The 23643-nt window shown below is 38.1% G+C and overlaps 2 protein-coding genes and 1 long non-coding RNA gene across 3 annotated transcripts in view; 2 read left to right on the top strand and 1 right to left on the bottom strand.

The window, feature by feature from the left end:
• Positions 1-1636, top strand: part of LOC103507607 (proteasomal ubiquitin receptor ADRM1) — a 4841-nt gene extending 3205 nt beyond the window's left edge. Inside the window, exons 5-6 of the mRNA XM_008472099.3 lie at positions 623-626; positions 934-1636. Coding sequence (XP_008470321.1) covers positions 623-626; positions 934-1194 — 265 coding nt within the window. The 3' untranslated portion in view covers positions 1195-1636. The remainder of the gene's footprint in view (positions 1-622; positions 627-933) is intronic.
• A 5976-nt stretch (positions 1637-7612) lies between these two features.
• On the top strand, positions 7613-8333 carry LOC113466766. The gene is made up of 2 exons (XR_003391066.1): positions 7613-7921; positions 8003-8333. It is a non-coding gene; the product is annotated as an uncharacterized LOC113466766 (long non-coding RNA).
• Positions 8334-8777: 444 nt separating this feature from the next.
• Positions 8778-23507, bottom strand: LOC103507599 (protein argonaute-2). The gene is made up of 14 exons (XM_026822439.1): positions 23458-23507; positions 23235-23347; positions 19542-19676; positions 18723-19003; positions 18096-18402; positions 17466-17688; positions 15325-15472; positions 13961-14089; positions 13382-13666; positions 12751-13081; positions 11849-12016; positions 10794-11172; positions 10114-10172; positions 8778-9529 (listed from the first exon to the last, which is right to left on the bottom strand). Exons 2-14 carry the CDS (start codon positions 23251-23253, stop codon positions 8958-8960), a joined length of 3036 nt encoding a protein of 1011 aa, XP_026678240.1. The 5' UTR covers positions 23254-23347; positions 23458-23507; the 3' UTR covers positions 8778-8957.
• Between the last annotated feature and the right edge of the window lie 136 nt (positions 23508-23643).

The raw sequence follows: 23643 nt of genomic DNA, 5'->3' as shown, positions 1-23643 counted from the left end.
TTTTTTTTAATGATATTAGAATCATAAAAAATCATTAATGAGCATTAGGCCAAGGGTTTGATTTGAGCCCAGGACAGATTTTGTCCTGAACAGATAATGTTCTTTTTTTGGAATGGCTGGCTCTCTCCTGTCCTGTCTTGCTTCTCTCTTCAATTTCAGGATGATAAGACCTAAGCAGTTACAGTTCCTTCTATCAAACATCTTACAGACGACACCGAAGCGAATACAATAGTCCGTCCCTTATACCTTTTATTATTACTATTGTAATTTAATAAAGGAAGGACGGACTTCCTGTCCTGTCTTGCTTCTCTCTTCAATTTCAGGATGATAAGACCTAAGCAGTTACAGTTCCTTCTATCAAACATCTTACAAAAAAAGTGAGGTTTTACCATTTGTTTGGATCAGAATAGAGTCCTTTCAAAGCATTGGTTACTGGCTTCAATGATACCATGATGAATTGACTAGTTGCTAGTTGAGATCTGAAAGAAAATAAAAAGAGATGAGTGTCAGAATCAAGCAAAGTGTCAGAACCAAGCCTTGACTGAGCCCCAAAATAGAAAATGAATAGCTACATGATGTGTGCTCAGTTACCTGAATATATCACACATTTAACTTTAAAAAGGAAAGTAGGTAATGAAAGTTGGCCCTTCCTCAGCTTGAGTTTTCAGTGCTTCATGAAAATCATGAGGAACCTATGACATTACACTCAGGTCCTAGCTGTATGCGTAGGTAATATGGGATCTGAGGACTCATTTAGGTATTTTACAAGTAGTTTCCTGTTATGAAGGTACGAGAGGAAAAAGTTAATTAAATTTTATGACTTGACTTGGACTCGAACCACCAACCTCCAGATCCAAAGTCCAACGCGTTAACAACTGCACCACTGAGGTTGGTTGATATAATTATGTACTTATACTTGTTTTACTTCCACAGGCGGTGAGTATGTTCTCTGCAGCTCTTCAGTCCGGTCAGCTGGGGCCTGTTGTACAACAATTTGACGTGAGCAACGAAGCGGTCGCCGCCACCACCCAAGGCAACATGGAAGAGTTTGTGCGGGCCCTTCAGAACGCGTCGATTAGTGGCCAACAGACCCATGAGCGACCTGCCCCTGAAACTACCCAGCCAGAGAAGCGACTCAAGAGTGAAGAGAAGAAATCACCTGATGATGATGACGATGATGTTAATATGGAGTAGAAGATAGAGCTTCCCACTGAGGAAGAAGTAGTTTTAGTTTTTTGAGGATACCTTCCAATAGGAAAGGAATAATACATGTTTAGGCGGTCTCTTTCTGATCCCTTGTGTGCCACGTCCATTTTAGTGACTATTGCACTGAATAGTGTAGTACAAGGTGTTATTATGTACTTTCTATTGTATGAAGTACGTAATGAGAATTTTCATTTATTTTTCCCCAGCCCCATCAGGCACTTCGATGTTTTAGGAACAATTACATTACATTGAAATGTGTGTGGAGTCCAGTATGTAGGACTATTGCATTCCTTGGGAACAAAAATTTATTTTAAAAAACACCTTTTACAAATTACAAGCTAATGCAGTTCGTATTTTAAGATTGTTCTACTACATATCTCACTAATCATTCACTAGTTTATACACCAAGTACTATACTATCCCTACAGGAATATGCCACGGGCATATAGATAGATTCATTTAAAGCCTGACGTGTCTGAAGTTTTTATATTGGAAGGGTTCAATTTAAATTTATTAAAGTTTCATTATCACCTTTATTCCACTTGGAAAAAATATAAATTAGCCCTTTATTTTTCTTCAATACCTATTATTATGTACTCATCAAACAATGTTCTGTCTTCTACTCCCGTATACGTACAGACGTACGCTTTACTTACAGGCGGAGCCTGACGTGTCTGAAGTTTTTATATTGGAAGGGTTCAATTTAAATTTATTAAAGTTTCATTATCACCTTTATTCCACTTGGAAAAATATAAATTAGCCCTTTATTTTTCTTCAATACCTATTATTATGTAGGTACTCATCAAACAATGTTCTGTCTTCTACTCCCGTATACGTACAGACGTACGCTTTACTTACAGGCGAAGGAGCTACTAGTGTTCTCAATTTATCTAGATTCTGGATTTTGGAACTTAAATTTTGCGTCTTCTAAAAGCTGATCAATATGACTGTCACTTAGGGCAACTTTTGCTACAGAGTACCTACCTATCTACTCTAGTGTAGTGTATAACAAGCTGGGCCCGTCCCTCAGGGATTTTTTTAGCCCGTAGTTTATTCGATCGTGATTAAAGAAAATCAGTACCTAAGATCTATATGACTGTCACTTAGGGCAACTTTTGCTACAGAGTACCTACCTATCTACTCTAGTGTAGTGTATAACAAGCTGGGCCCGTCATTTGCACTACCTTTTACCTAATTTGTTTATTATTCAGTTTATTATTATTGATTTGATTTTTCTATTTTACTTTCATGTAATGATTTAAAATCAAGACTAGAGCCCGTTCTCCCTTTATTCCTTTAAGTCACCCATCCATTTATTGGCCTTGCTCGGAGTAGCTTAACGTACGCTAAAACCGGTCTTAAAATAACGACTGAAGTGTTATCTAAAACTTTTTCGCTTTGAGTTCATAGGTCGTCGCGACGAATTTCGAGATCAGAGCTCATTTGTGTGAGAAAATGTGAAAAAAAAAAAATCCCCCAAAAACCAGTTTTTTTTTTGGCTTTATGGTTCTCTGGATTATCTAAAACTTTCTCGCTTTGAGTTCATAGGTCGTCGCGACGAATTTCGAGATCAGAGCTCATTTGTGTGAGAAAATGTGAAAAAAAAATCCCCCAAAAACCAGTTTTTTTTTGGCTTTATGCTTCTCTGGACAAAATTAGCACCATTATTTTCGTGTTCCTGGTATAAAGACCTTTAATTTGATATATAGGTCGACCAGGTTTGGATAAGTTCTTCTATGGGATCAGACACACCGACCAACCGACCGACAGACGACACTGAAGCGAATACAATAGCCCGTCCCTTATACCTTTTTATTACTATCGTAATAATAAAAGAAGGACGGGCTAAAAAACCAAAAAAAACTACTTGAAATGAAAAGATTTACTTTCCCGGTATTAATTATAATGAAGTATGGATTTATTGTAATCAAGAATACTAATGCAATCAATATGTAGTATGTACACAAACTTAAAATAGCCAACGGGATAATTATAAAATCTAATAACTATTACTTTAAATATTAATGTTTTGCATTGGTTACATTTTAGAAGAGGGTAAGAATTCAAAGTAATTATAAAATCTAATAACTATTACTTTAAATATTAATGTTTTGCATTGGTTACATTTTAGAAGAGGGTAAGAATTCAAAGTCAAAATCAAAACTTTTTGTTTTCCACTTGAAACTACCCACTTTTTCTATAAATCTATATTGACCACAGAAAGACAGAGAAAGAGATTTGCATGAAAACATATCTTTGTAAAAGGCTAGAATGATTAGAATAAAACTGTCCAAAGGTAGTTAAGGAAGACAAAACAAAAAGAGAAAAGTTTAAAAAGAAGAAAAAGGTAAATACAGGGTCCGGCAGAAAGAACGAACGGTTTTCATTTGCCTATAACTTTGTTAAAACTTGTCAGAAACTGGCAATATTGGTATCGTTGTGTTCCTCAGAGTCTTAAGATTTTGGAAAGAGTAATAAATAAAAAATATAGAAAAAAACAGCCATAGGAAAGTATGAAAATCATTCATAACAGTATAGTAGGATATGGAAACAGTCACTAATCATTCACTAGTTTATACACCAAGTACTATACTATCCCTACAGGAATATGCCACGGGCATATAGATAGATTCATTTAAAGCGTGACGTGTCTGAAGTTTTTATATTGGAAGGGTTCAATTTAAATTTATTAAAGCTTCATTATCACCTTTATTCCACTTGGAAAAATATAAATTAGCCCTTTATTTTTCTTCAATACCTATTATTATGTACTCATCAAACAATGTTCTGTCTTTTACTCCCGTATACGTACAGACGTACGCTTTACTTACAGGCGAAGCTACTAGTGTTCTCATGGATTTATCTAGATTCTGGATTTTGGAACTTAAATTTTGCGTCTTCTAAAAGCTGATCAATATGACTGTCACTTAGGGCAACTTTTGCTACAGAGTACCTACCTATCTAATCTAGTGTAGTCTAGCACAAGCTGGGCCCGTCCCTCAGGGATTTTTTTAGCCCGTAGTTTATTCGATCGTGATTAAAGAAAATCAGTACCTAAGTACCTACCCAATTTGTTTAATATTCAGTTTATTATTATTCTTGATTTGTTTTCGATTTTACTTTCATGTAATGATTTAAAATCAAGACTAGAGCCCGTTCTCCCTTTATTCCTTTAAGTCACCCATCCATTTATTGGCCTTGCTCGGAGTAGCTTAACGTACGCTAAAACCGGTCTTAAAATAACGACTGAAGTGTTATCTAAAACTTTTTCGCTTTGAGTTCATAGGTCGTCAAAAGGGAAAAAAAAAAAAAAAAAAAAAAAAAAAAAAAAAAAAAAACAAGTTTCTATACTAAATTACATTGTTCAAACCATCTATCAAGCTTTGGTTACAACCAATGCCACAGAGTTTGTTAGGTATAATGGACAGAATACCAGGTATCCTTTTTAACATCCTCAGCCAAAGCTCAGGTTTTCTTTTGCCATTAGATGATTTCAGAATTTAACTACTGAGGCAGGGAGCTCGTTATCCTAACATCCTTGAATGTTTTCACAATATAAATACCAATAGCAAACATTGATAGGCTTTTCACAAAGTCCCTGAAACAAAGGAATTAAAATTTATTAAACCACAAGAGCATGAAAAAAAAAAAAAAAAAAAAAAAAAAAAAAAAAAAAAAAAAAAAAAAAACAAGTTTCTATACTAAATTACATTGTTCAAACCATCTATCAAGCTTTGGTTACAACCAATGCCACAGAGTTTGTTAGGTATAATGGACAGAATACCAGGTATCCTTTTTAACATCCTCAGCCAAAGCTCAGGTTTTCTTTTGCCATTAGATGATTTCAGAATTTAACTACTGAGGCAGGGAGCTCGTTATCCTAACATCCTTGAATGTTTTCACAATATAAATACCAATAGCAAACATTGATAGGCTTTTCACAAAGTCCCTGAAACAAAGGAATTAAAATTTATTAAACCACAAGAGCATGATTTTTTTTTTAATGATATTAGAATCATAAAAAATCATTAATGAGCATTAGGCCAAGGGTTTGATTTGAGCCCAGGACAGATTTTGTCCTGAACAGATAATGTTCTTTTTTTGGAATGGCTGGCTCTCTCCTGTCCTGTCTTGCTTCTCTCTTCAATTTCAGGATGATAAGACCTAAGCAGTTACAGTTCCTTCTATCAAACATCTTACAAAAAAGCTGGGTGGATGTCCCTCCGGGAATTTTTTAGCCCGTAGTTTATTCGATCGTGATTAAAGAAAATCAGTACCTATGTACCTACCTAATTAAATTTGTTTAATATTCAGTTTATTATTATTTTTGATTTGATTTTTCGATCTTTTATGTAATGATTTAAAATCAAGACTAGAGCCCGTTCTCCCTTTATTCCCAATATAATGTTCAAGTCACCCATCCAATAATCAGTACCTATGTATGTACCTACCTAATTTGTTTAATATTCAGTTTATTATTCTTCTTGATTTGATTTTACTTTCACATTTAAAATCAAGACTAGAGCCCGTTCTCCCTTTATTCCCAATATAAGGTTTAAGTCACCCATCCATTTATTGGCCTTGCTCGGTGTAGCTTAACATAGGTGACGCTAAAACCGGTCCTAAATGATCGACTGAAGTGTTATCGTTGCCATCTATTGGACCCGATGGTAATCAAGAAGAGCAGCTGAGAACCACCTTGGCGTCCCCTCAGTTCCAACAAGTTCGTATATTATTTTTCTTTTTGTTAAACCCATAAAATACACAAGACCTTGTTTACACTGCTGGCCTGGTGGGGTAAAGGGACTTTTTAGTCTCATTCGAGCAGGATAAAGAAGGTATAATTCTATTCTTTAGTTCACTACCACCTCATCTTTCTCAATTTACATGTTGAATTAATAATAATAATAAGTTTATTGTTAACATTAAATTTCGTAACAGAATTAGGGGGGAGGTCTACTCATTAATTTTCATGTTTGTACAGACAACTCCTAGCTCCTACTCAATAAGTAATTATTTATTATTTAACTTGCTTTCGTAGCTTTTTACAACCGTTTACCATCCATTGTTGAGTAGGAATAGTTTTTGCCATGTTGGCTATCGTTTGGATTTTTTTTTTTTTTAAGTAGTATAAGTAGCAATATTAGTTCCAAAGTGATATTATGTAAGAAATTTTTATTGTTTTAAGCATATTTAAATGCTTGTCACAAATATCGATTCCCGATCAATATTCGTCCTTACAGCCATATTTAAGAAGCCATCTTTTGCTCAAGTTTGACTTGGCTAAAATTCTTGTACAACTTATTTTGCAGAAAAAATACATGGATAAAGTGGCACTTTAGACCAATGTTAAGAACTTGAGCTTGACTTAACTTGGTTAAATATGTCTGTAGAAAGCTTTGTGGACAGAAACCTAAACTCTCATTTGTTCGCACAGCCATTATATCAATATGAAACACGCTCATGCCTTGGCAGTAAACTAATCTACGTTATGTGCATAACAAATCTATATGGATAAATTAAATCAATCAATAGTGGAAACAAAATAATATAAAAAACAATTGAAAATGAGTTAAAACTTATTCTTAACATTAACCTAATATATTGTATAATTTAAATACAAAGAAACGCGGATCATCTAATGTTGAATCTCATCTAATATTTCAAAACTTGGGCGTGAGAATCTTTAGCTGGTATGTCTATTGACTAAGGTAGTTTGTAATTCTTCTGATATGACTATCAATCAAGCGTAACATGTCTGGGGAGCAAGTTTAATTATTTCAACAATAATCTTCTCAGCTTGCTACGAGCGGTAGGTTATAGGTTTTTAGAATTCAATGCAAAATAAAACTACAACCCATAACTTGGGAAAGCGTTTCAATATGAAATTTATCTGTTACCGAAACAGGTAGTACTAAGGCTCTTTCCCATACTCTCTTCAATTCAACACTTTGCAGTTTTTATAACAACTATCTTCCTCAGAGGAAGTGTCAAATGAGAAGTGATTTTGCACAGAACAGAGTGTATGGAGGAATATGCCCCTGGTCTATTCGCTAAACCCTACACTCCTACAGCATTTAGAATGTCTTATTCTAGAGGGTTAAAAATGGAGTTGAAGAATGTTTAAGTACATAGGGTACATTGCAATAAAAAAATAATCTGATTTTAGCAAAGTCGGTCATTGTATGTATGGAGATTACTGCCGAAAACAAACGAGGTAGTGCAAATGCTTTTGTATTTAGAAACCTAGAAACGACGATTAAACTAAATTTATAAATAAAAAATCATGGCAGAAGGTCCAAGGGCGTCTTTTGACTGTTTTGGTACAATAAAATAGGCCAATCACAACTGAAAGTGCGACACATGAGATTTAAGTCAAAGTGTCTAGCAAAGTCGGTCATTGTATGTATGGAGATTACTGCCGAAAACAAACGAGGTAGTGCAAATGCTTTTGTATTTAGAAACCTAGAAACTAGAAACGACGATTAAACTAAATTTATAAATATAAAATCATGGCAGAAATTCCAAGGGCGTCTTTTGACTGTTTTGGTACAATAAAATAGGCCAATCACAACTGAAAGTGCGACACATGGGATTTAAGTCAGAGTGTAAGTATGTTAATAACATAGGTAAATATGTTTTCCAAAGGGATACTTTGTCAAGTAGCATTATAGCTGGAGAATGAATTAAAATAATATGTCTTCACTTGACTAGGGTAAGTCAAGTCAAGTGAAGACATAATTATGTAGTATTTAATTCATTCTCCAGTTAAAGGTAAATATATCGGGACGAGAAGGTAAGTCAAGTCAAGTGAAGACATAATTATGTAGTATTTAATTCATTCTCCAGTTAAAGGTAAATATATCGGGACGAGAAGGTAAAAAAAAGTCATCATGGGCATGTCCAGGCAGTTATCTTGTCACAGCAGAAGCAGGCAGTAACATTCTTCATACATCTGGGCAGTTAGATACTTACAAGGCAGAGTATCTTGGGTCATTCAACAGGCAGTGTCCTTGGTATTTTTCTAACTGGGATGGTACTGGACAATACAAGCGAGTGCGGCCCTTTTCATAAAATTCTGCTACAATCCCCTCATTAAATGTTTCACTTGTAGCTTATAATGTAGCTTTCTGAGTCATAACGCTGGGATGGTACTGGACAATACAAGCGAGTGCGGCCCTTTTCATAAAATTCTGCTACAATCCCCTCATTAAATGTTTCACTTGTAGCTCTGGGATGGTACTGGACAATACAAGCGAGTGCGGCCCTTTTCATAAAATTCTGCTACAATCCCCTCATTAAATGTTTCACTTGTAGCTCGTAATGTAGCTTTCTGAGTCATAACCAGATTCTGAGGCTAACTTCAGAATCTGGTTCGACAAATCATCTGCAGAACTTTTCCGGATTGCCACCAACAAGATAAAAATAGCCATGATGATCGCCAAAATTCCGAACACACAGGCACTCAAAGAAGAAGCTTATAATGGACAACACCACCTCTTTGAAGAATCAGTCATAACCAGATTCTGAGGCTAACTTCAGAATCTGGTTCGACAAATCATCTGCAGAACTTTTCCGGATTGCCACCAACAAGATAAAAATAGCCATGATGATCGCCAAAATTCCGAACACACAGGCACTCAAAGAAGAAGCTTGTAATGGACAACACCATCTCTTTGAAGAATGGGACATCAAGTATGAAGCTAGAAAACTGGATTTTGTAACGTGAATATTGAGGTTGTCGGCAATACTTAGGCAAAGTACATCACCTTCTTGGTGTCGGCATGCACAGTGATGGCGCGCGCCATGGCACCCGGGGTTCTGTCCTCACTGGAGCCAGACTGGTGTGAACCTTCGCCACTGTCATGCTCTTTCTCAACCAGATGGTATCTGGCCCGGAACGCCACCAGATGAGCATAGTAGGCCGGGGCAGGGATAGATACGGACCGTGTACATCGGACGTAGGTGTGACACAACTGGTAGGTGAGACATTGTAGCTCGTCCGCGTCAAAGTGGTTGTCATCCCACAGTACATGATAGTGAGAGGGGCGGGATGTACCCTGAATACCTTGGTGAGAGCACAGGTAGAAGTCAAACTCGGTAGGATGGGTGATGCCAATGTCCACTGTAGTACCTGCTGGGATGTTGCCAGACTTGCCCGACTGCTCCTTCTTATCTGCACAGAATAGCCTGTAAACGGTAAGAACGGTCAGTTGGGATCGGACAGAAAATGAGGGGACTTCATTATTAACATCATAATATTGAGTTGAGCAAGATAGGTAGAAAGTAGGAATTGGGTAATATGATGAGACCATTGGCAAAACTGTATATCATTAAGCTACTTAAACCAGAGTGAGAGAGAGTGAGAGAGAGACGGAGAGGGAGAGAGAGAGAGAAAAAAAAATCTCACTTACAACTGCATCTAAGCCGGGCAGCTCAGAATCTCTCAAAAGAGAGCAGGGAGAGAGAAAAAGAAAAAAAAGAGAGAGAGAGAAAGAAAGAAAAGTAAAAAGAGAAAAAAGAGAAAGAAGAGAGAAAGAAAGAGATAAAAAAATCTCACTTACTCACACTGTACGTATTTTTTGCCTGCCCCGAAGTATTCTGAAGGTGGGTAAATTATTATAACTACTTATAACGGTTCAGGAATCCTTGATAAAAAAAATTGAATGTTCCATTATACATTAAATACCGATTTCACCAACATTTTTTCAGTCCTTAGAAGATCTGTTAAGCTAACAGTCTGTTGCATTCTATTTGATTTGTATAAGCTTAACAGGGCTGTTAAGCTCCGTGCTCTTGTAGAACATGATCAGTAGCTCTCTGTGGACATACGAAATGAAAGAGGGAAATGAAGTGGTTGCAAAATAGGTAAAAAAGTTGATCACAAAGTAGGTACTTCCACCGTTTATATGTATATTCGAGGCTTATAGCCTCCCGTGCTCTTGTAGAACATGATCAGTAGCTCTCTGTGGACATACGAAATGAAAGAGGGAAATGAAGTGGTTGCGAAATAGGTCAAAAAGTTGATCACAAAGTCCTTCCACCGTTTATATGCATATTTACCCCACACTAGTTATATTGAGAACATTTGAAATATGTAGTTTATCAACAAATGCCCATTCGAGTCATTCTTCTTCTTAGTTTTTTCCTACTTCAGGATGGTCGGCGTTTCTTGTCAGTCTCTTCCAGGCAGCCCTATTGTGCCCATTTGAATAATTACTTCCCCATTTAAAATCGCAAAAAAAGGTATAGGTACTAAGAAAACACGACAATTTGTCAAAATCCCATTTGAATACGAGCATAATCACCAAAACAAGCAGAGCCAGCCTAAGTTAGCTTGGAAGGTAGCGCGTCTGCCTTGTGAGCGCTTAGTCGCGGGTTCGATTCCGCAGTTATAGTTCCCTCTATTAAACATCTTATTATCATTTTTTTATTTAGAAAAGAAAGAAAAAGATAATATAAAGGGGATTTTGACAAATTAGTTATAGTTCCCTCTATTAAACATCTTATTATCATTTTTTTATTTAGAAAAGAAAGAAAAAGATAATATAAAGGGGATTTAGCAAAAAAAAAGATAGGTTTCATACCTGACCATAGAGCTCAGCTCCTGTATAATCTCCTGTCGGTGTTGTTGTACTCGCACTGTGGCTGCATAGCGCGATGGATGGGCGTCCATAGAGCCCACCACAGCGGCAATGGAAGGTTTCTTGTTATCTCCAGCAGGGGGGTGTGTCACATCCGCTCCCATGAAGATGACAGGCTCATTGAACACCTTGGGTCGAATAGATGGAACCAGAATACTGTTGATGCCACCCAATTTGACGTTGATCTTCAGACATAGGTTGGACAGGGTTTGAGGAGAGGTTTTGTTGACGTTCTTGGCTTGGACACACTGGGTTGCCATACCTAGGACTGTGTCTCCGACGCGTTTCACTTCGGCTGGAACAGAAGAGAACATCCAAGATACTCAGTACAAGCATGACAAATAGAATAGAGTAGGATATAGTATATCCGATATACCTTGATTATCCTGCCAGAATAGGACTGAAAAGTCCCTTTACTCCCGCAGTCTGAACAAGTTCTTTTATATTTCATAGGTAAAGTTTACAAATAACTATTGCTTAACTTAGAAAGAAAAAAAATGGAGTAGGATATACCTTGTTTATCCTGCCCGAATAGAACTGAAAAGGGATTCCCTGTAATTTGAAGATATCTGAAAAGGCCTTCGGTATTGAGCTACTTCGATTTTTTAAACCTTCCTCTCTTTCCCATTTGAATTTGTCGCCAACAGAAATAACGCTTAAAAATACTTTTTCACAATCTAAATGTCTAAATGGGAAGTATTGTGTCCTGTCGCCAACAGAAATAACGCTTAAAAATACTTTTTCACAATCTAAATGTCTAAATGGGAAGTATTGTGTCTCTTCTCGCCCATCTGACGGCATGCTACGACACAGACCACACGCGTCTAATGTAGCAGTTGTTTTATTGCTACGAAATAAAAACGGCAGTGAAACACTCATCTTTTCTTTGTGTCACATCCGCTCCCATGAAGATGACAGGCTCATTGAACACCTTGGGTCGAATAGATGGAACCAGAATACTGTTGATGCCACCCAGTTTGACGTTGATCTTCAGACACAGGTTGGAGAGGGTTTGAGGCCCAGAATACTGTTGATGCCACCCAGTTTGACGTTGATCTTCAGACACAGGTTGGACAGGGTTTGAGGAGAGGTTTTGTTGACGTTCTTGGCTTGGACACACTGGGTTGCCATACCTAGGACTGTGTCTCCGACGCGTTTCACTTCGGCTGGAACAGAAGAGAACATCCAAGATACTCAGTACAAGCATGACAAATAGAATATATTCAACATATTCACAAACTTTGAGAAACTAATTTTCTAATAGGTGCTTAGATACTTGAGATAACTGTCAAAAAATATATATATATTTTTTTTAATAGGATAAACTGGCGGAAATTTCCAAAGGAGCACAGTATGCTCTTTATTGTCAGTCCCTCAGAGAATAAATTTCATTCTCATCACTTTCACAATCCCGTGTCAAGTGGGATTTTTCTCACATCTTTCCAGAAGGCTTGTTGGAGATAAAAACTACATTTTAAAAATTAAACATCTTGCAGGACCGAGTCAGGAGACTTTCATAATAAATAACATATTATTTCAGTGATCCTTGTCGCCAACAGAAATAACGCTTAAAAATACTTTTTCACAATCTAAATGTCTAAATGGGAAGTATTGTGTCTCTTCTCGCCCATCTGATGGATGGGCATGCTACACGCGTCTAATGTAGCAGTTGTTTTATTGCTACGAAATAAAAACGGCAGTGAAACACTCATTACTAAAGTTTTGGACCTGTTTGGTGAGTAAAATAAAATATTTTTGATTACGAAAAATCGAGCCAAGTTGAATCGAAGTCAGAGCAAGTTTATTGAAATACAAAATGAGGTCGGATGGGTATTGAAATTTTCACATTATCAAACAAATATTCGTCGCTACGAAATTCTTTTTTTTTTAATGTACTCACCATACACAGGAGTTTTGCCCGGGAGCACCACGACGACCAGTTGCAGTGCTTGGAATGTTGATTTCAAGTAGCGGAACATGGGTTCCACTTGATCCGGCCCAGTGGCATACTTGCAGAAACATGGCTGACCGATAATGGGCATGCCGGCATCGTTACTAATCTTCTGCAACTGCTGCGTGAAACTCCGCAGGGAATCTTCCCGCACCGTACGCTGAGGTGCGAAACATGCGATGGCCCAGACTCGAATTTCCACCCCGGTGTAGAACTGTTTGCCTCGCATGTCCCAGACGCCAGAATTCGGCAGCGCTTGCTGCTTGCTAGCGAACAATCCCTGCGAAATGGTCGAAATAGAATTTAGATCCACTTCCTACGTCTTAGTAGTAAGTTTATAATACAAAATTGAGCACTTCGGTTACAAGAGCCAGTGCAGCGGCAAAAACCAGTTCCCGATAGATAACTCAAGTCTTGGAAGCATAGTTTAAGCTAAGGGTGAGATTCCAATATAAAAAAAAAAGAATAAAAAATAAATAAATACAAAGTTAGGCTGTGGGGCTTGTCCTTAAAGATTGTCGGTCTAGTTTATAAATCTAGTCGCCCATACGAAGATTTGAAAACTTTAAATGCTGCTTACCTGTGAGGACATGGAGTTGACCTGTGCAGTGATGGAACTCATACGGCCTCCATATTGTAGCTTGGGCGGGGGCAACACGCGTCCACGCACCTCCATCATACTATTGGATATCGTCAGGCCAAACTCATGAACGTAGGCATCGTTGTTGAAGTCTGCTCGCTTGACAAGGGACTGAATTTCCCGTTCCCTGTCCGGAGCAGAGCGGGCAGTGGCTTTGATCATAGTGGAGGTTTGCATATCGGTGAGCTTCTTGATACAACGCTGACCGGCCACGATGTTACACACCTGTGGGGGAAAGGAAGTAAAACCACATGATTAAGTACAGTGTACATGAGCTGTGAATTGAACATTGAGGGGGTGGAATCCGTAGATTGGCCCAGTGTCATGCAGTATTGTACCCTTCTCATCAAAAGATGTATATTTTTAAGAAATTTCGAATAACTTTAAGTAACTACGTATCTACATAACCGTACATTTCAAGCAAACGCAGTCGCCAGAGGCCTTTCTTATAGTCTTTTGTAGAATAGAACAGTTGCGCTTACTTGGGCAAGGTTTCAAAGAACAGAAAAAATAGTCTGCTCGCTTGACAAGGGACTGAATTTCCCGTTCCCTGTCCGGAGCAGAGCGGGCAGTGGCTTTGATCATAGTGGAGGTTTGCATGTCGGTGAGCTTCTTGATACAACGCTGACCGGCCACAATGTTACACACCTGTGGGGGAAAGGAAGTAGAACCACATGAATAAGTACAGTGTACATGAGCTGTGAATTGAAAATTGAGGGGGTGGAATCCGTAGATTGGCCCAGTGTCATCCAGTATTGTACCCTTCTCATCAAAAGTTGTATATTTATAAGAAACTTCGAATAACTTTAAGTAACTACGTATCTACATAACCGTACATTTCAAGCAAACGCAGTCGCCAGAGGCCTTTCTTAGAGTCCTTTTTAGAATAGAACAATTGCGCTTACTTGGGCGAGGTTTTAAAGAACAGAAAAAATGAGGAACAATGGAATTTCCCTTTTTCTTCTGCGACTTCTAGAACCCGAGATAAATTGATATAAAAAATACAGGTAAATCTTGAACTTTGACGCCATGGCATACTCTCCCGTATGTGATGACGTCATAGTACAGGACTTCTTGGTACCCTTCTCATCAAAAGATGTATATTTATAAGAAACTTCGAATAACTTTAAGTAACTACTTATCTACATAACCGTACATTTCAAGCAAACGCAGTCGCCAGAGGCCTTTCTTATAGTCTTTTTTAGAATAGAACAGTTGCGCTTACTTGGGCGAGGTTTCAAAGAACAGAAAAAAAGAGGAACAATGGAATTTCCCTTTTTCTTCTGCGACTTCTAGAACCCGAGATAAATTGATTTAAAAAATACCGGTAAATCTTGAACTTTGACGCCATGGCATACGCTCCCGTATGTGATGACGTCATAGTACAGGACTTCTTCCGCTTCGTTTATGTAAAAACATTAGGGTGCCCGCAGAACGAGGAATTCAAGATGAAGCATATTCCAGCGGAACATTCGGAAACAATTCAGGCAAAAATCCAGAAAGAAGCGCACGCAGAATTTTGTTCTTGAAAATTTTTCCTGAAACATTGTTTCTGAAATTTATCTCGAATCTTCGGAATGCTTCGTTCTGCGCGGTCTCATAAGAGTCATAAGCATGTGTACGTTTGTTTTTTTCATCTTGAATTCCTCGTTTTGTGGGCACCCTTGGAGGGAAAAGAAAGATATGTGAAAATATTGTTTCTGAAATTTATCTCGAATCTTCGGAATGCTTCGTTCTGCGCGGTCTCATAAGAATGTGTACGTTTGTTTTTTTCATCTTACAGCTTCATCTTGAATTCCTCGTTCTGTGGGCACCCTTAGAGGGAAAAGACAGATATGTGAAAATGCACAATTTTTTAATCCACCGCACCGTTGTATACTTACTTCAAGAGGCAAGTAGGTGTGCTTGTGCTCTTGTCCCACTTGTAAACAGGGCAGATGTGGGAAGCGTAACTTCATCTTGTATTTGTCCAGGAAGTATTTGGCTACAGTACATTCCACCGTTTGTCCGTTTTCTAATTGTAAGGGGAATCTGGAGGGAGAAGTGATGCAAATAGAGTTTAGGGTAGGAAATTAAACGAACGCAGAGTTTAGGACAGGGAATGAATCGAACGCAGTGTTTAGGGTAGGTTAGCTATACCCACTTCGAATAACTTGGGCATTTGAAATGGCAAAGTGGTTCCCCAAAAACGTTTTATGTCAGCCTGGTAAACTTGAAGGCTAACGCGTCTGCCTTATACGACCTACATAGGTCGCGGGTTCAATTTCCAACCAACGCGCGACGTGAAGTTCATGTAATATGGGTTCGTTCTCGGAACGCCTGGTATTCTTCTATCCTGTCCTCTCTTCGATTTCTGGATAATAGTAAGACCTCGCGTGTTACAGTTAGAACCTCTTAAAATGGTAGAGATTGCCTCTGATAATAATTTCGCCCTTTCTGTCCAACTATCGTATTTTGCACGTGATTATAACCAATAAAGAGTCTTATTAAGGAAGGAATTTTAATTGTGTTAAGCATAAATGCTTGTCACAAATGTCGTTCCCTGCTTAATGCACTACGCTAAGTTTTATGACTTGACTTGGACTCGAACCACCAACCTCCAGATCCGAAGTCCAACGCGCTAACCACTACACCACTGAGGTTGGTAAAGAGTCTTATTACCTATTAAAATAGAATGAAAAAAAGAAGAGCGAGAGTGAGAGAGAGAGAGAGAGAAAGAGGAGAGAGTGAGAGAGAGAGAAAGAGGAGAGAGAGAGACGGAGAGGGAGAGAGAGAGAGAAAAAATCTCACTTACAACTGCATCTGAGACGGGCAGCTCAGAATCTCTTAAAAGAGAGTAGGGAGAGAGAAAAAGAAAAAAAAAGAGAAAGAGAGAGAGAGAAAGAAAGAAGAGTAAAAAGAGAAAAAAAAAAAGAGAGAGAGAGAGAGAGAGAGAGAGAGAAAGAGATAAAAAATCTCACTTACTCACACTTACGATCACTTAATCCTTATTACATTCCACCGTTTGTCCGTTTTCTAATTGTAAGGGGAATCTGGAGGGAGGAGTGATGCAAATAGAGTTTAGGGTAGGAAATTAAACAAACGCAGAGTTTAGGACAGGGAATGAATCGAACGCAGTGTTTAGGGCAGGTTAGCTATACCCACTTCGAATAACTTGGGCATTTGAAATGGCAAAGTGGTTCCCCAAAAACGTTTTATGTCAGCCTGGTAAACTTGAAGGCTAACGCGTCTGCCTTATACGACCTACATAGGTCGCGGGTTCAATTTCCAACCAACGCGCGACGTGAAGTTCATGTAATATGGGTTCGTTCTCGGAACGCCTGGTATTCTTCTATCCTGTCCTCTCTTCGATTTCTGGATAATAGTAAGACCTCGCGTGTTACAGTTAGAACCTCTTAAAATGGTAGAGATTGCCTCTGATAATAATTTCGCCCTTTCTGTCCAACTATCGTATTTTGCACGTGATTATAACCAATAAAGAGTCTTATTAAGGAAGGAATTTTAATTTTTCTGTCCAACTATCGTATTTTGCACGTGATTATAACCAATAAAGAGTCTTATTAAGGAAGGAATTTTAATTGTGTTAAGCATAAATGCTTGTCACGAATGTCGTTCCCTGCTTAATGCACTACGCTAAGTTTTATGACTTGACTTGGACTCGAACCACCAACCTCCAGATCCGAAGTCCACCGCGCTAACCACTACACCACTGAGGTTGGTAAAGAGTGTTATTACCTATTAAAATAGAATGAAAAAAAGAAGAGCGAGAGTGAGAGAGAGAAAGAGGAGAGAGTGAGAGAGAGAGAAAGAGGAGAGAGAGAGAGAGACGGAGAGGGAGAGAGAGAGAGAGAGAGAAAAAAATCTCACTTACAACTGCATCTGAGCCGGGCAGCTCAGAATCTCTTAAAAGAGAGCAGGGAGAGAGAAAAAGAAAAAAAAAGAGAGAAAGAGAGAGAGAAAGAAAGAAGAGTAAAAATCTCACTTACTCACACTTACGATCACTTACGATCTTAATCTCACTTACGATTGCATCTGAGCCGGGCGGCGTGTGACGTTACACACGCGATACTTTCGCTTCATCGTGCCGCAGTGAGTGATCTCAATCTTGAGGCCTTTGATTTCTTTGGTGAATTTGACTCGTTGTGAATCTGTGAGAGGCTTGCGTTGCTCGTTGACGTCTCGAATGTCGAGCACTTCGCACATGAACTCTATCACAGGCTGCGACTTGTAGAATGCAGTGGCAGATACTGGAATAGAATAGAATAATATTACACATATGCAGGTCTGGTTGCAGCAACCTTGACTTCGTTTAGAATCTAAAATCGTTGTTGACTTAGAATAGAATAGAATACCCTGTTTATACTGCCGAAATGGGACCGAAAAGTTGCACTTCGCACATGAACTCTATCACAGGCTGCGACTTGTAGAATGCAGTGGCAGATACTGGAATAGAATAGAATAATATTACACATATTATGCAGGTCTGGTTGCAGCAACCTTGACTTCGTTTAGAATCTAAAATTGTTGTTGACTTAGAATAGAATAGAATACCCTGTTTATACTGCCGAAATGGGACCGAAAAGTCAAAAAAAAAAAAAAACAAAAAACAAACAAACAAACAAACAAAACAAAAACAAAAAACACAACCACTCACCATCAATGTTGAGCATCATCTTCCACTGTGAAGGACGAACTGACTGATGGAATCCAAACCACACTTCACGTCCACCGCCCAAGGGATGATAATAGCCGTCAGGAGTGGAGAAGAACGAGCGCCCTACAGGTGTGTACGTCATCGACGGTAAATGTCGCATAACAACATCCAATGCAAGGATAGCATCAAATGGAATCTGCCGAGTGCGGCCTTCCAGAGCCTCTTCTAGGGCAAACAAAGAGACCTGGGCCTGCCATTTGATAGCAACGCGGAACACGCGATCCTTTCCTTCGCCTGGTAGGGTCACCTGATGAGTGGAAATGGAAAAGCAAACTTATAATTAAATAAATGAATAAAAAACGCGATATCAATTTCCTCACACTGGCAACACTGCAATCTTGTTCAAAGAGAACTTAACTAAATACCCAGATCTCTTTGGTTTAGTGCCAATTGTTTGTGGCAGTAAATTAATATGGTTATCAAATTTCCATTATTTAAGTAAGTTTTATTAAAATTATACTTAAATTTTCTAAATTGTAACTATGACTAAATATAACTATACAGAGGTGACTCATACTATGACTATTTACTCCTTCTTACAAGAGGTATAAGGAAAATATAAATTACCTCTAGCTCCATTCGGTCATTTCCAATGGGGAGTGGATCTCTGGTGTACAGATTATTTCTTCCATCAAACACTGGCTTGAGGGCACCAAATATCTTGCTGTATGCATGAACCATGGTCTCGATTATTTCACGGTTCACTTTGCGGGGACACTTGTCGGGTTGGATTTGTATTTCATAGTGATGGACAAAGCCTCGTGGCATTGAGATCTGGAAGTGGTTGGCCCGGAGTACAATGGGACGCCCCTCGCGCCCAAGGTTAGGTCTCCTGGGACAGTTAAACACTGAGGGGAGAAAATAAAATGAACACAGGGTAAATTGATTGTCAGAAACAAACTAATGTCCATAGTGTTAAAGTGACTTCAGGAAAAGGAGGAAAATAGTTATTTAAGTATACAGAATTATTCAGAGAGTAGAAGATCCATGCAGGAATAATAATAATAATAAAAGAACCCCAATTTGTTGATTTAGTTCAGGATTTACAAAAAGAGGGACCACATACAACACTGCTGAACTCCAGTGATTGATCAGGAACTTGTGCCATAATATAACTCTAAAGTACAATAAAATGGTAGTAAGTAGAATGAATCCCAATTTGTTGATTTAGTTCAGGATTTACAAAAAGAGGGACCACATACAACACTGCTGAACTCCAGTGATTGATCAGGAACTTGTGCAATAATATAACTCTAAAGTACAATAAAATGGTACTAAGTAGAATGAATGAATGAAATTTTTTAATTGTTTTATTTATACAAATTGTATGTTAACAATGTTAAAGCTAGTTGATTTGTAGTTGTGGTGCAATAAACTGATACTTACTGGGTAGCTCTGGTGGCTGAACAGGTTGAGGGGGCTGGTTAGGTGGGATAAGTCCCATAGCCCCAGGAGGGGCAGGCACAGCACCAGGTGGGGCAACAGGGCCTGGGGGAGCTCCAGGTGCCCCTGGTGGGGGTGCTGCAATAAAAGCAGAAATAGTCAAATTAGATACACATTGTTGGCTGAGAAGGGGAAAAACTTGGAATTCCTTCCCATAGCCCCAGGAGGGGCAGGCACAGCACCAGGTGGGGCAACAGGGCCTGGGGGAGCTCCAGGTGCCCCTGGTGGGGGTGCTGCATTAAAAGCAGAAATAGTCAAATTAGATACACATTGTTGGCTGAGAAGGGGAAAAACTTGGAATTCCCAACATTAACGGTGGATTTCACCAACATTTTTTCAGTCCTTAGAAGATCTGTTAAGCTAACAGTCTGTTGCATTCTATTTGATTTGTATAAGCTTAACAGGGTTGTTAAGCTAACAAGCTGTTGGGAGTTGAAAAGTAGGTTGGTGAAACCCACTCCAAGTATTATAGACAGAAAGAGACAAAGTGTTTGTTTATTCAGATGGGTTAAATAAGTTGAATAGGGTGAGTTGAGATAGTTTTGAGACAAACACAATTTCGAGACAACTACCTACTTTTAAGTTTGGATAACTAAAGTACTTTGTCAGCTTGTCAGATTTCAATAGAAACTTAGAATCCAATCTTTCATAAGTCTGCTTCTGTGCTCCATTAAGTAGCATCATTTCATACCTTTTCCATTTGTAAGTAGATGTCAAACTTTTTCATGCAAACTATTGACATATTTCATGCAAGTAACCAAGGTCATGAATACTTGCTCTAGAATACTTGTATTTCTACTTGAACCCATGTGAATAAACCTTTTAAAAGGTTTGATAGAGGAAACTGTAACTGCTAAGGATAAAAACAGAGTGGAGCATAGAGCTTCTTGCTCTGAGCTCTATGTGTTTTGAACTGGTTCATTCAATGTGCTATTCCTAGATGCAAGTAACCAAGGTCATGAATACTTGCTCTAGAATACTTGTATTTCTACTTGAACCCATGTGAATAAACCTTTTAAAAGGTTTGACAGAGGAAACTGTAACTGCTAAGGATAAAAACATAGTGGAGCAAAGAGCATAGAGCTTCTTGCTCTGAACTCTATGTGGTTTGAACTGGTTCATTCAATGTGCTATTCCTACTAGCTTAACACAGTGGTGTTTACCACCAAACCAACCTCACAGAAATTTAACATCCAATTCATTAATGCACTCCAGTATATTGATTGGGACACACAAGACCTGTGCCTTATATCACCAAAGTGTAGAAAAGTATCTTGCAAGTGTAATAGTCAATGGAAAAGCAGAATTTTGAATTTGGGCGTTATTCAGATGGGTTAAATAACTTGAATAGGGTGAGTTGAGATAGTTTTGAGACAAACACAATTTTGAGACAACTACCTACTTTAAAGTTTTGAGACCTAAGTTTGGATAACTAAAGTACTTTGTAAGCTTGTCAGATTTCAATAGAAACTTAGAATCCAATCTTTCATAAGACTGCTTCTGTGCTCCATCAAGTAGCATCATTTGATACCTTTTCCATTTGTAAGTAGATGTCAAACTTTTTCATGCAAACTATTGACATATTTCATGCAAGTAAGGAGTTGAAAAGTAGGTTGGTGAAACCCACTCCAAGTATTATAGACAGAAAGAGACAAAGTGTTTGTTTATTCAGATGGGTTAAATAACTTGAATAGGGTGAGTTGAGATAGTTTTGAGACAAACACAATTTTGAGACAACTACCTACTTTAAAGGTTTGAGACCTAAGTTTGGATAACTAAAGTACTTTGTCAGCTTGTCAGATTTCAATAGAAACTTAGAATCCAATCTTTCATAAGACTGCTTCTGTGCTCCATTAAGTAGCATCATTTATACTTTGTCAGCTTGTCAGATTTCAATAGAAACTTAGAATCCAATCTTTCATAAGACTGCTTCTGTGCTCCATTAAGTAGCATCATTTGATACCTTTTCCATTTGTAAGTAGATGTCAAACTTTTTCATGCGAACTATTGACATATTTCATACAAGTAACCAAGGTCATGAATACTTGCTCTAGAATACTTGTATTTCTACTTGAACCCATGTGAATAAAACTTTTAAAAGGTTTGATAGAGGAAACTTTAACTGCTAAGGATAAAAACAGAGTGGAGCAAACTTGCTCTAGAATACTTGTATTTCTACTTGAACCCATGTGAATAAACCTTTTAAAAGGTTTGATAGAGGAAACTGTAACTGCTAAGGCTAAAAACAAAGTGGAGCATAGAGCATAGAGCTTCTTGCTCTGAGCTCTATGTGGTTTGAACTGGTGCATTCAATGTGCTATTCCTACTAGCTTAACACAGTGGTGTTTACCACCAAACCAACCTCACAGAAATTTAACATCCAATTCATTAATGCACTCCAGTATATTGATTGGGACACTTAAGACCTGTGCAAGTATTTGGTATTGGTAAAGGTAGGGCCATCGGCTTTAAAAAACGCCCTTGGTCACTGCGACCTGGTTAGATCTTTTGTGACACCACCAAAGTGTAGAAAAGTATCTTGCAAGTGTAATAGTCAATGGAAAAGCAGAATTTTGAATTTGGGCAAATTAGATTGAAATATGGAATTGTACCTAAATACTTTTCCATACTTTGGTGTTATAGGGCACTGGTGCAACCAGTACTGTGCAAGAGGCTTTCCTCAGATATTTTGGGTGTAAACACAGAGCAAGATTCTTGCACAAGCCAACTTGCTCAATATTATTGACAGTCTAGTTAGCTTAATTGATAGCATGCCTGCCTCATAAGCACAAGGCCAGGGGTTTGAGTCCCACCCCGGGGCAGATTTTATCCTGATGGAGTAATGTTTGTTTACGGAACGGCTGGCTTTCTCCTATCCTGTCTTTCTGCTCTCTTCAATTTCAGGATAAGACCTTAGTAGTTACAGTTACCTCCCTCAAACCTCTTTAAAAAAATATTCCAATACTTTGTAAAGGTTCCCTGTACATAAAATGTTTTTGGAAGTAAAAACTTATTCGGAATGTTGAACAGTAGGTAGAGACTGTCCAACATTCCACATTTTTAACCTCTGAACTTTGTCAACCAAAAGACCAAGTCCATGTTTACACAGAATGATTATTTTTTCACAGTAAATCTTAAGTCCATGGCTGTATTTAGACAAAACTGAAGCAATGGCTAGTAAAAAATGGAATGTTGTGTCTATTGCTTCAAATGTTCTTTCCCAGACAGATATTTTATTAAATGGCACGAATTTCCAGGTCAGTGACCTTTACATCCAGGAGAGAATGGATTCATTGGAGAAGAGAACACAAAGAGATGGGCAAAATATCTAGGTAGCAAATTTCTGAAAGCCTTATAGTTTCAAGAACCATCACGAAATTTCACATGAATCCTACTAATTTTAGATGATTCATTATGAAACATGCATTTCAGAATTTTAGCCTTATAGTTTCAAGAACCATCACGAAATTTCACATGAATCCTACTAATTTTAGATGATTCATTATGAAACATGCATTTCAGAATTATTCAATTATTATTAGAAATAAAGAAATGGAGGTCAGCTGCTGTTTCAACTTATTTTTAGAAGCACGGGATATCGATTGAATGGAAAGATGTGAAACTTGAAACACTTACGTTGTCCAACGGGAAACATTTCGAGTTTAATGCAGGTAAATTACGGGAAGTGTGGTCCAATTAATGAATTCTAATTAAACATTGAATGAAAACTTATGAAATAATAGTAGAAGTCCAACGGGAAACATTTCGAGTTTAATGCAGGTAAATTACGGGAAGTGTGGTCCAATTAATGAATTCTAATTAAACATTGAATGAAAATTTATGAAAATAATACTAGAAAATTAATTTTCTGTAAAATTTGTAGAAACCAGAAACACCCAGGAGCTCAGGCAGATGCACGACGCATAAATAAAAACAAATAATGGCGGACGCCAACGAGTAGTCGCCATTTCGGATTGGGGTGGGGGAAATCGCCAACGAATGGTGGAGAAACATTTTACCCGCGAAATTTTGAAAAATGAGATGA

This window comes from Diaphorina citri, unplaced genomic scaffold (assembly GCF_000475195.1).
Source record: "Diaphorina citri unplaced genomic scaffold, Diaci psyllid genome assembly version 1.1 scaffold329, whole genome shotgun sequence".
NCBI lineage: Eukaryota > Metazoa > Arthropoda > Insecta > Hemiptera > Psyllidae > Diaphorina > Diaphorina citri.
The sequence above is the reverse complement of the archived record's forward strand: the minus strand, read 5'-3'. Positions and strand labels throughout refer to the sequence as shown.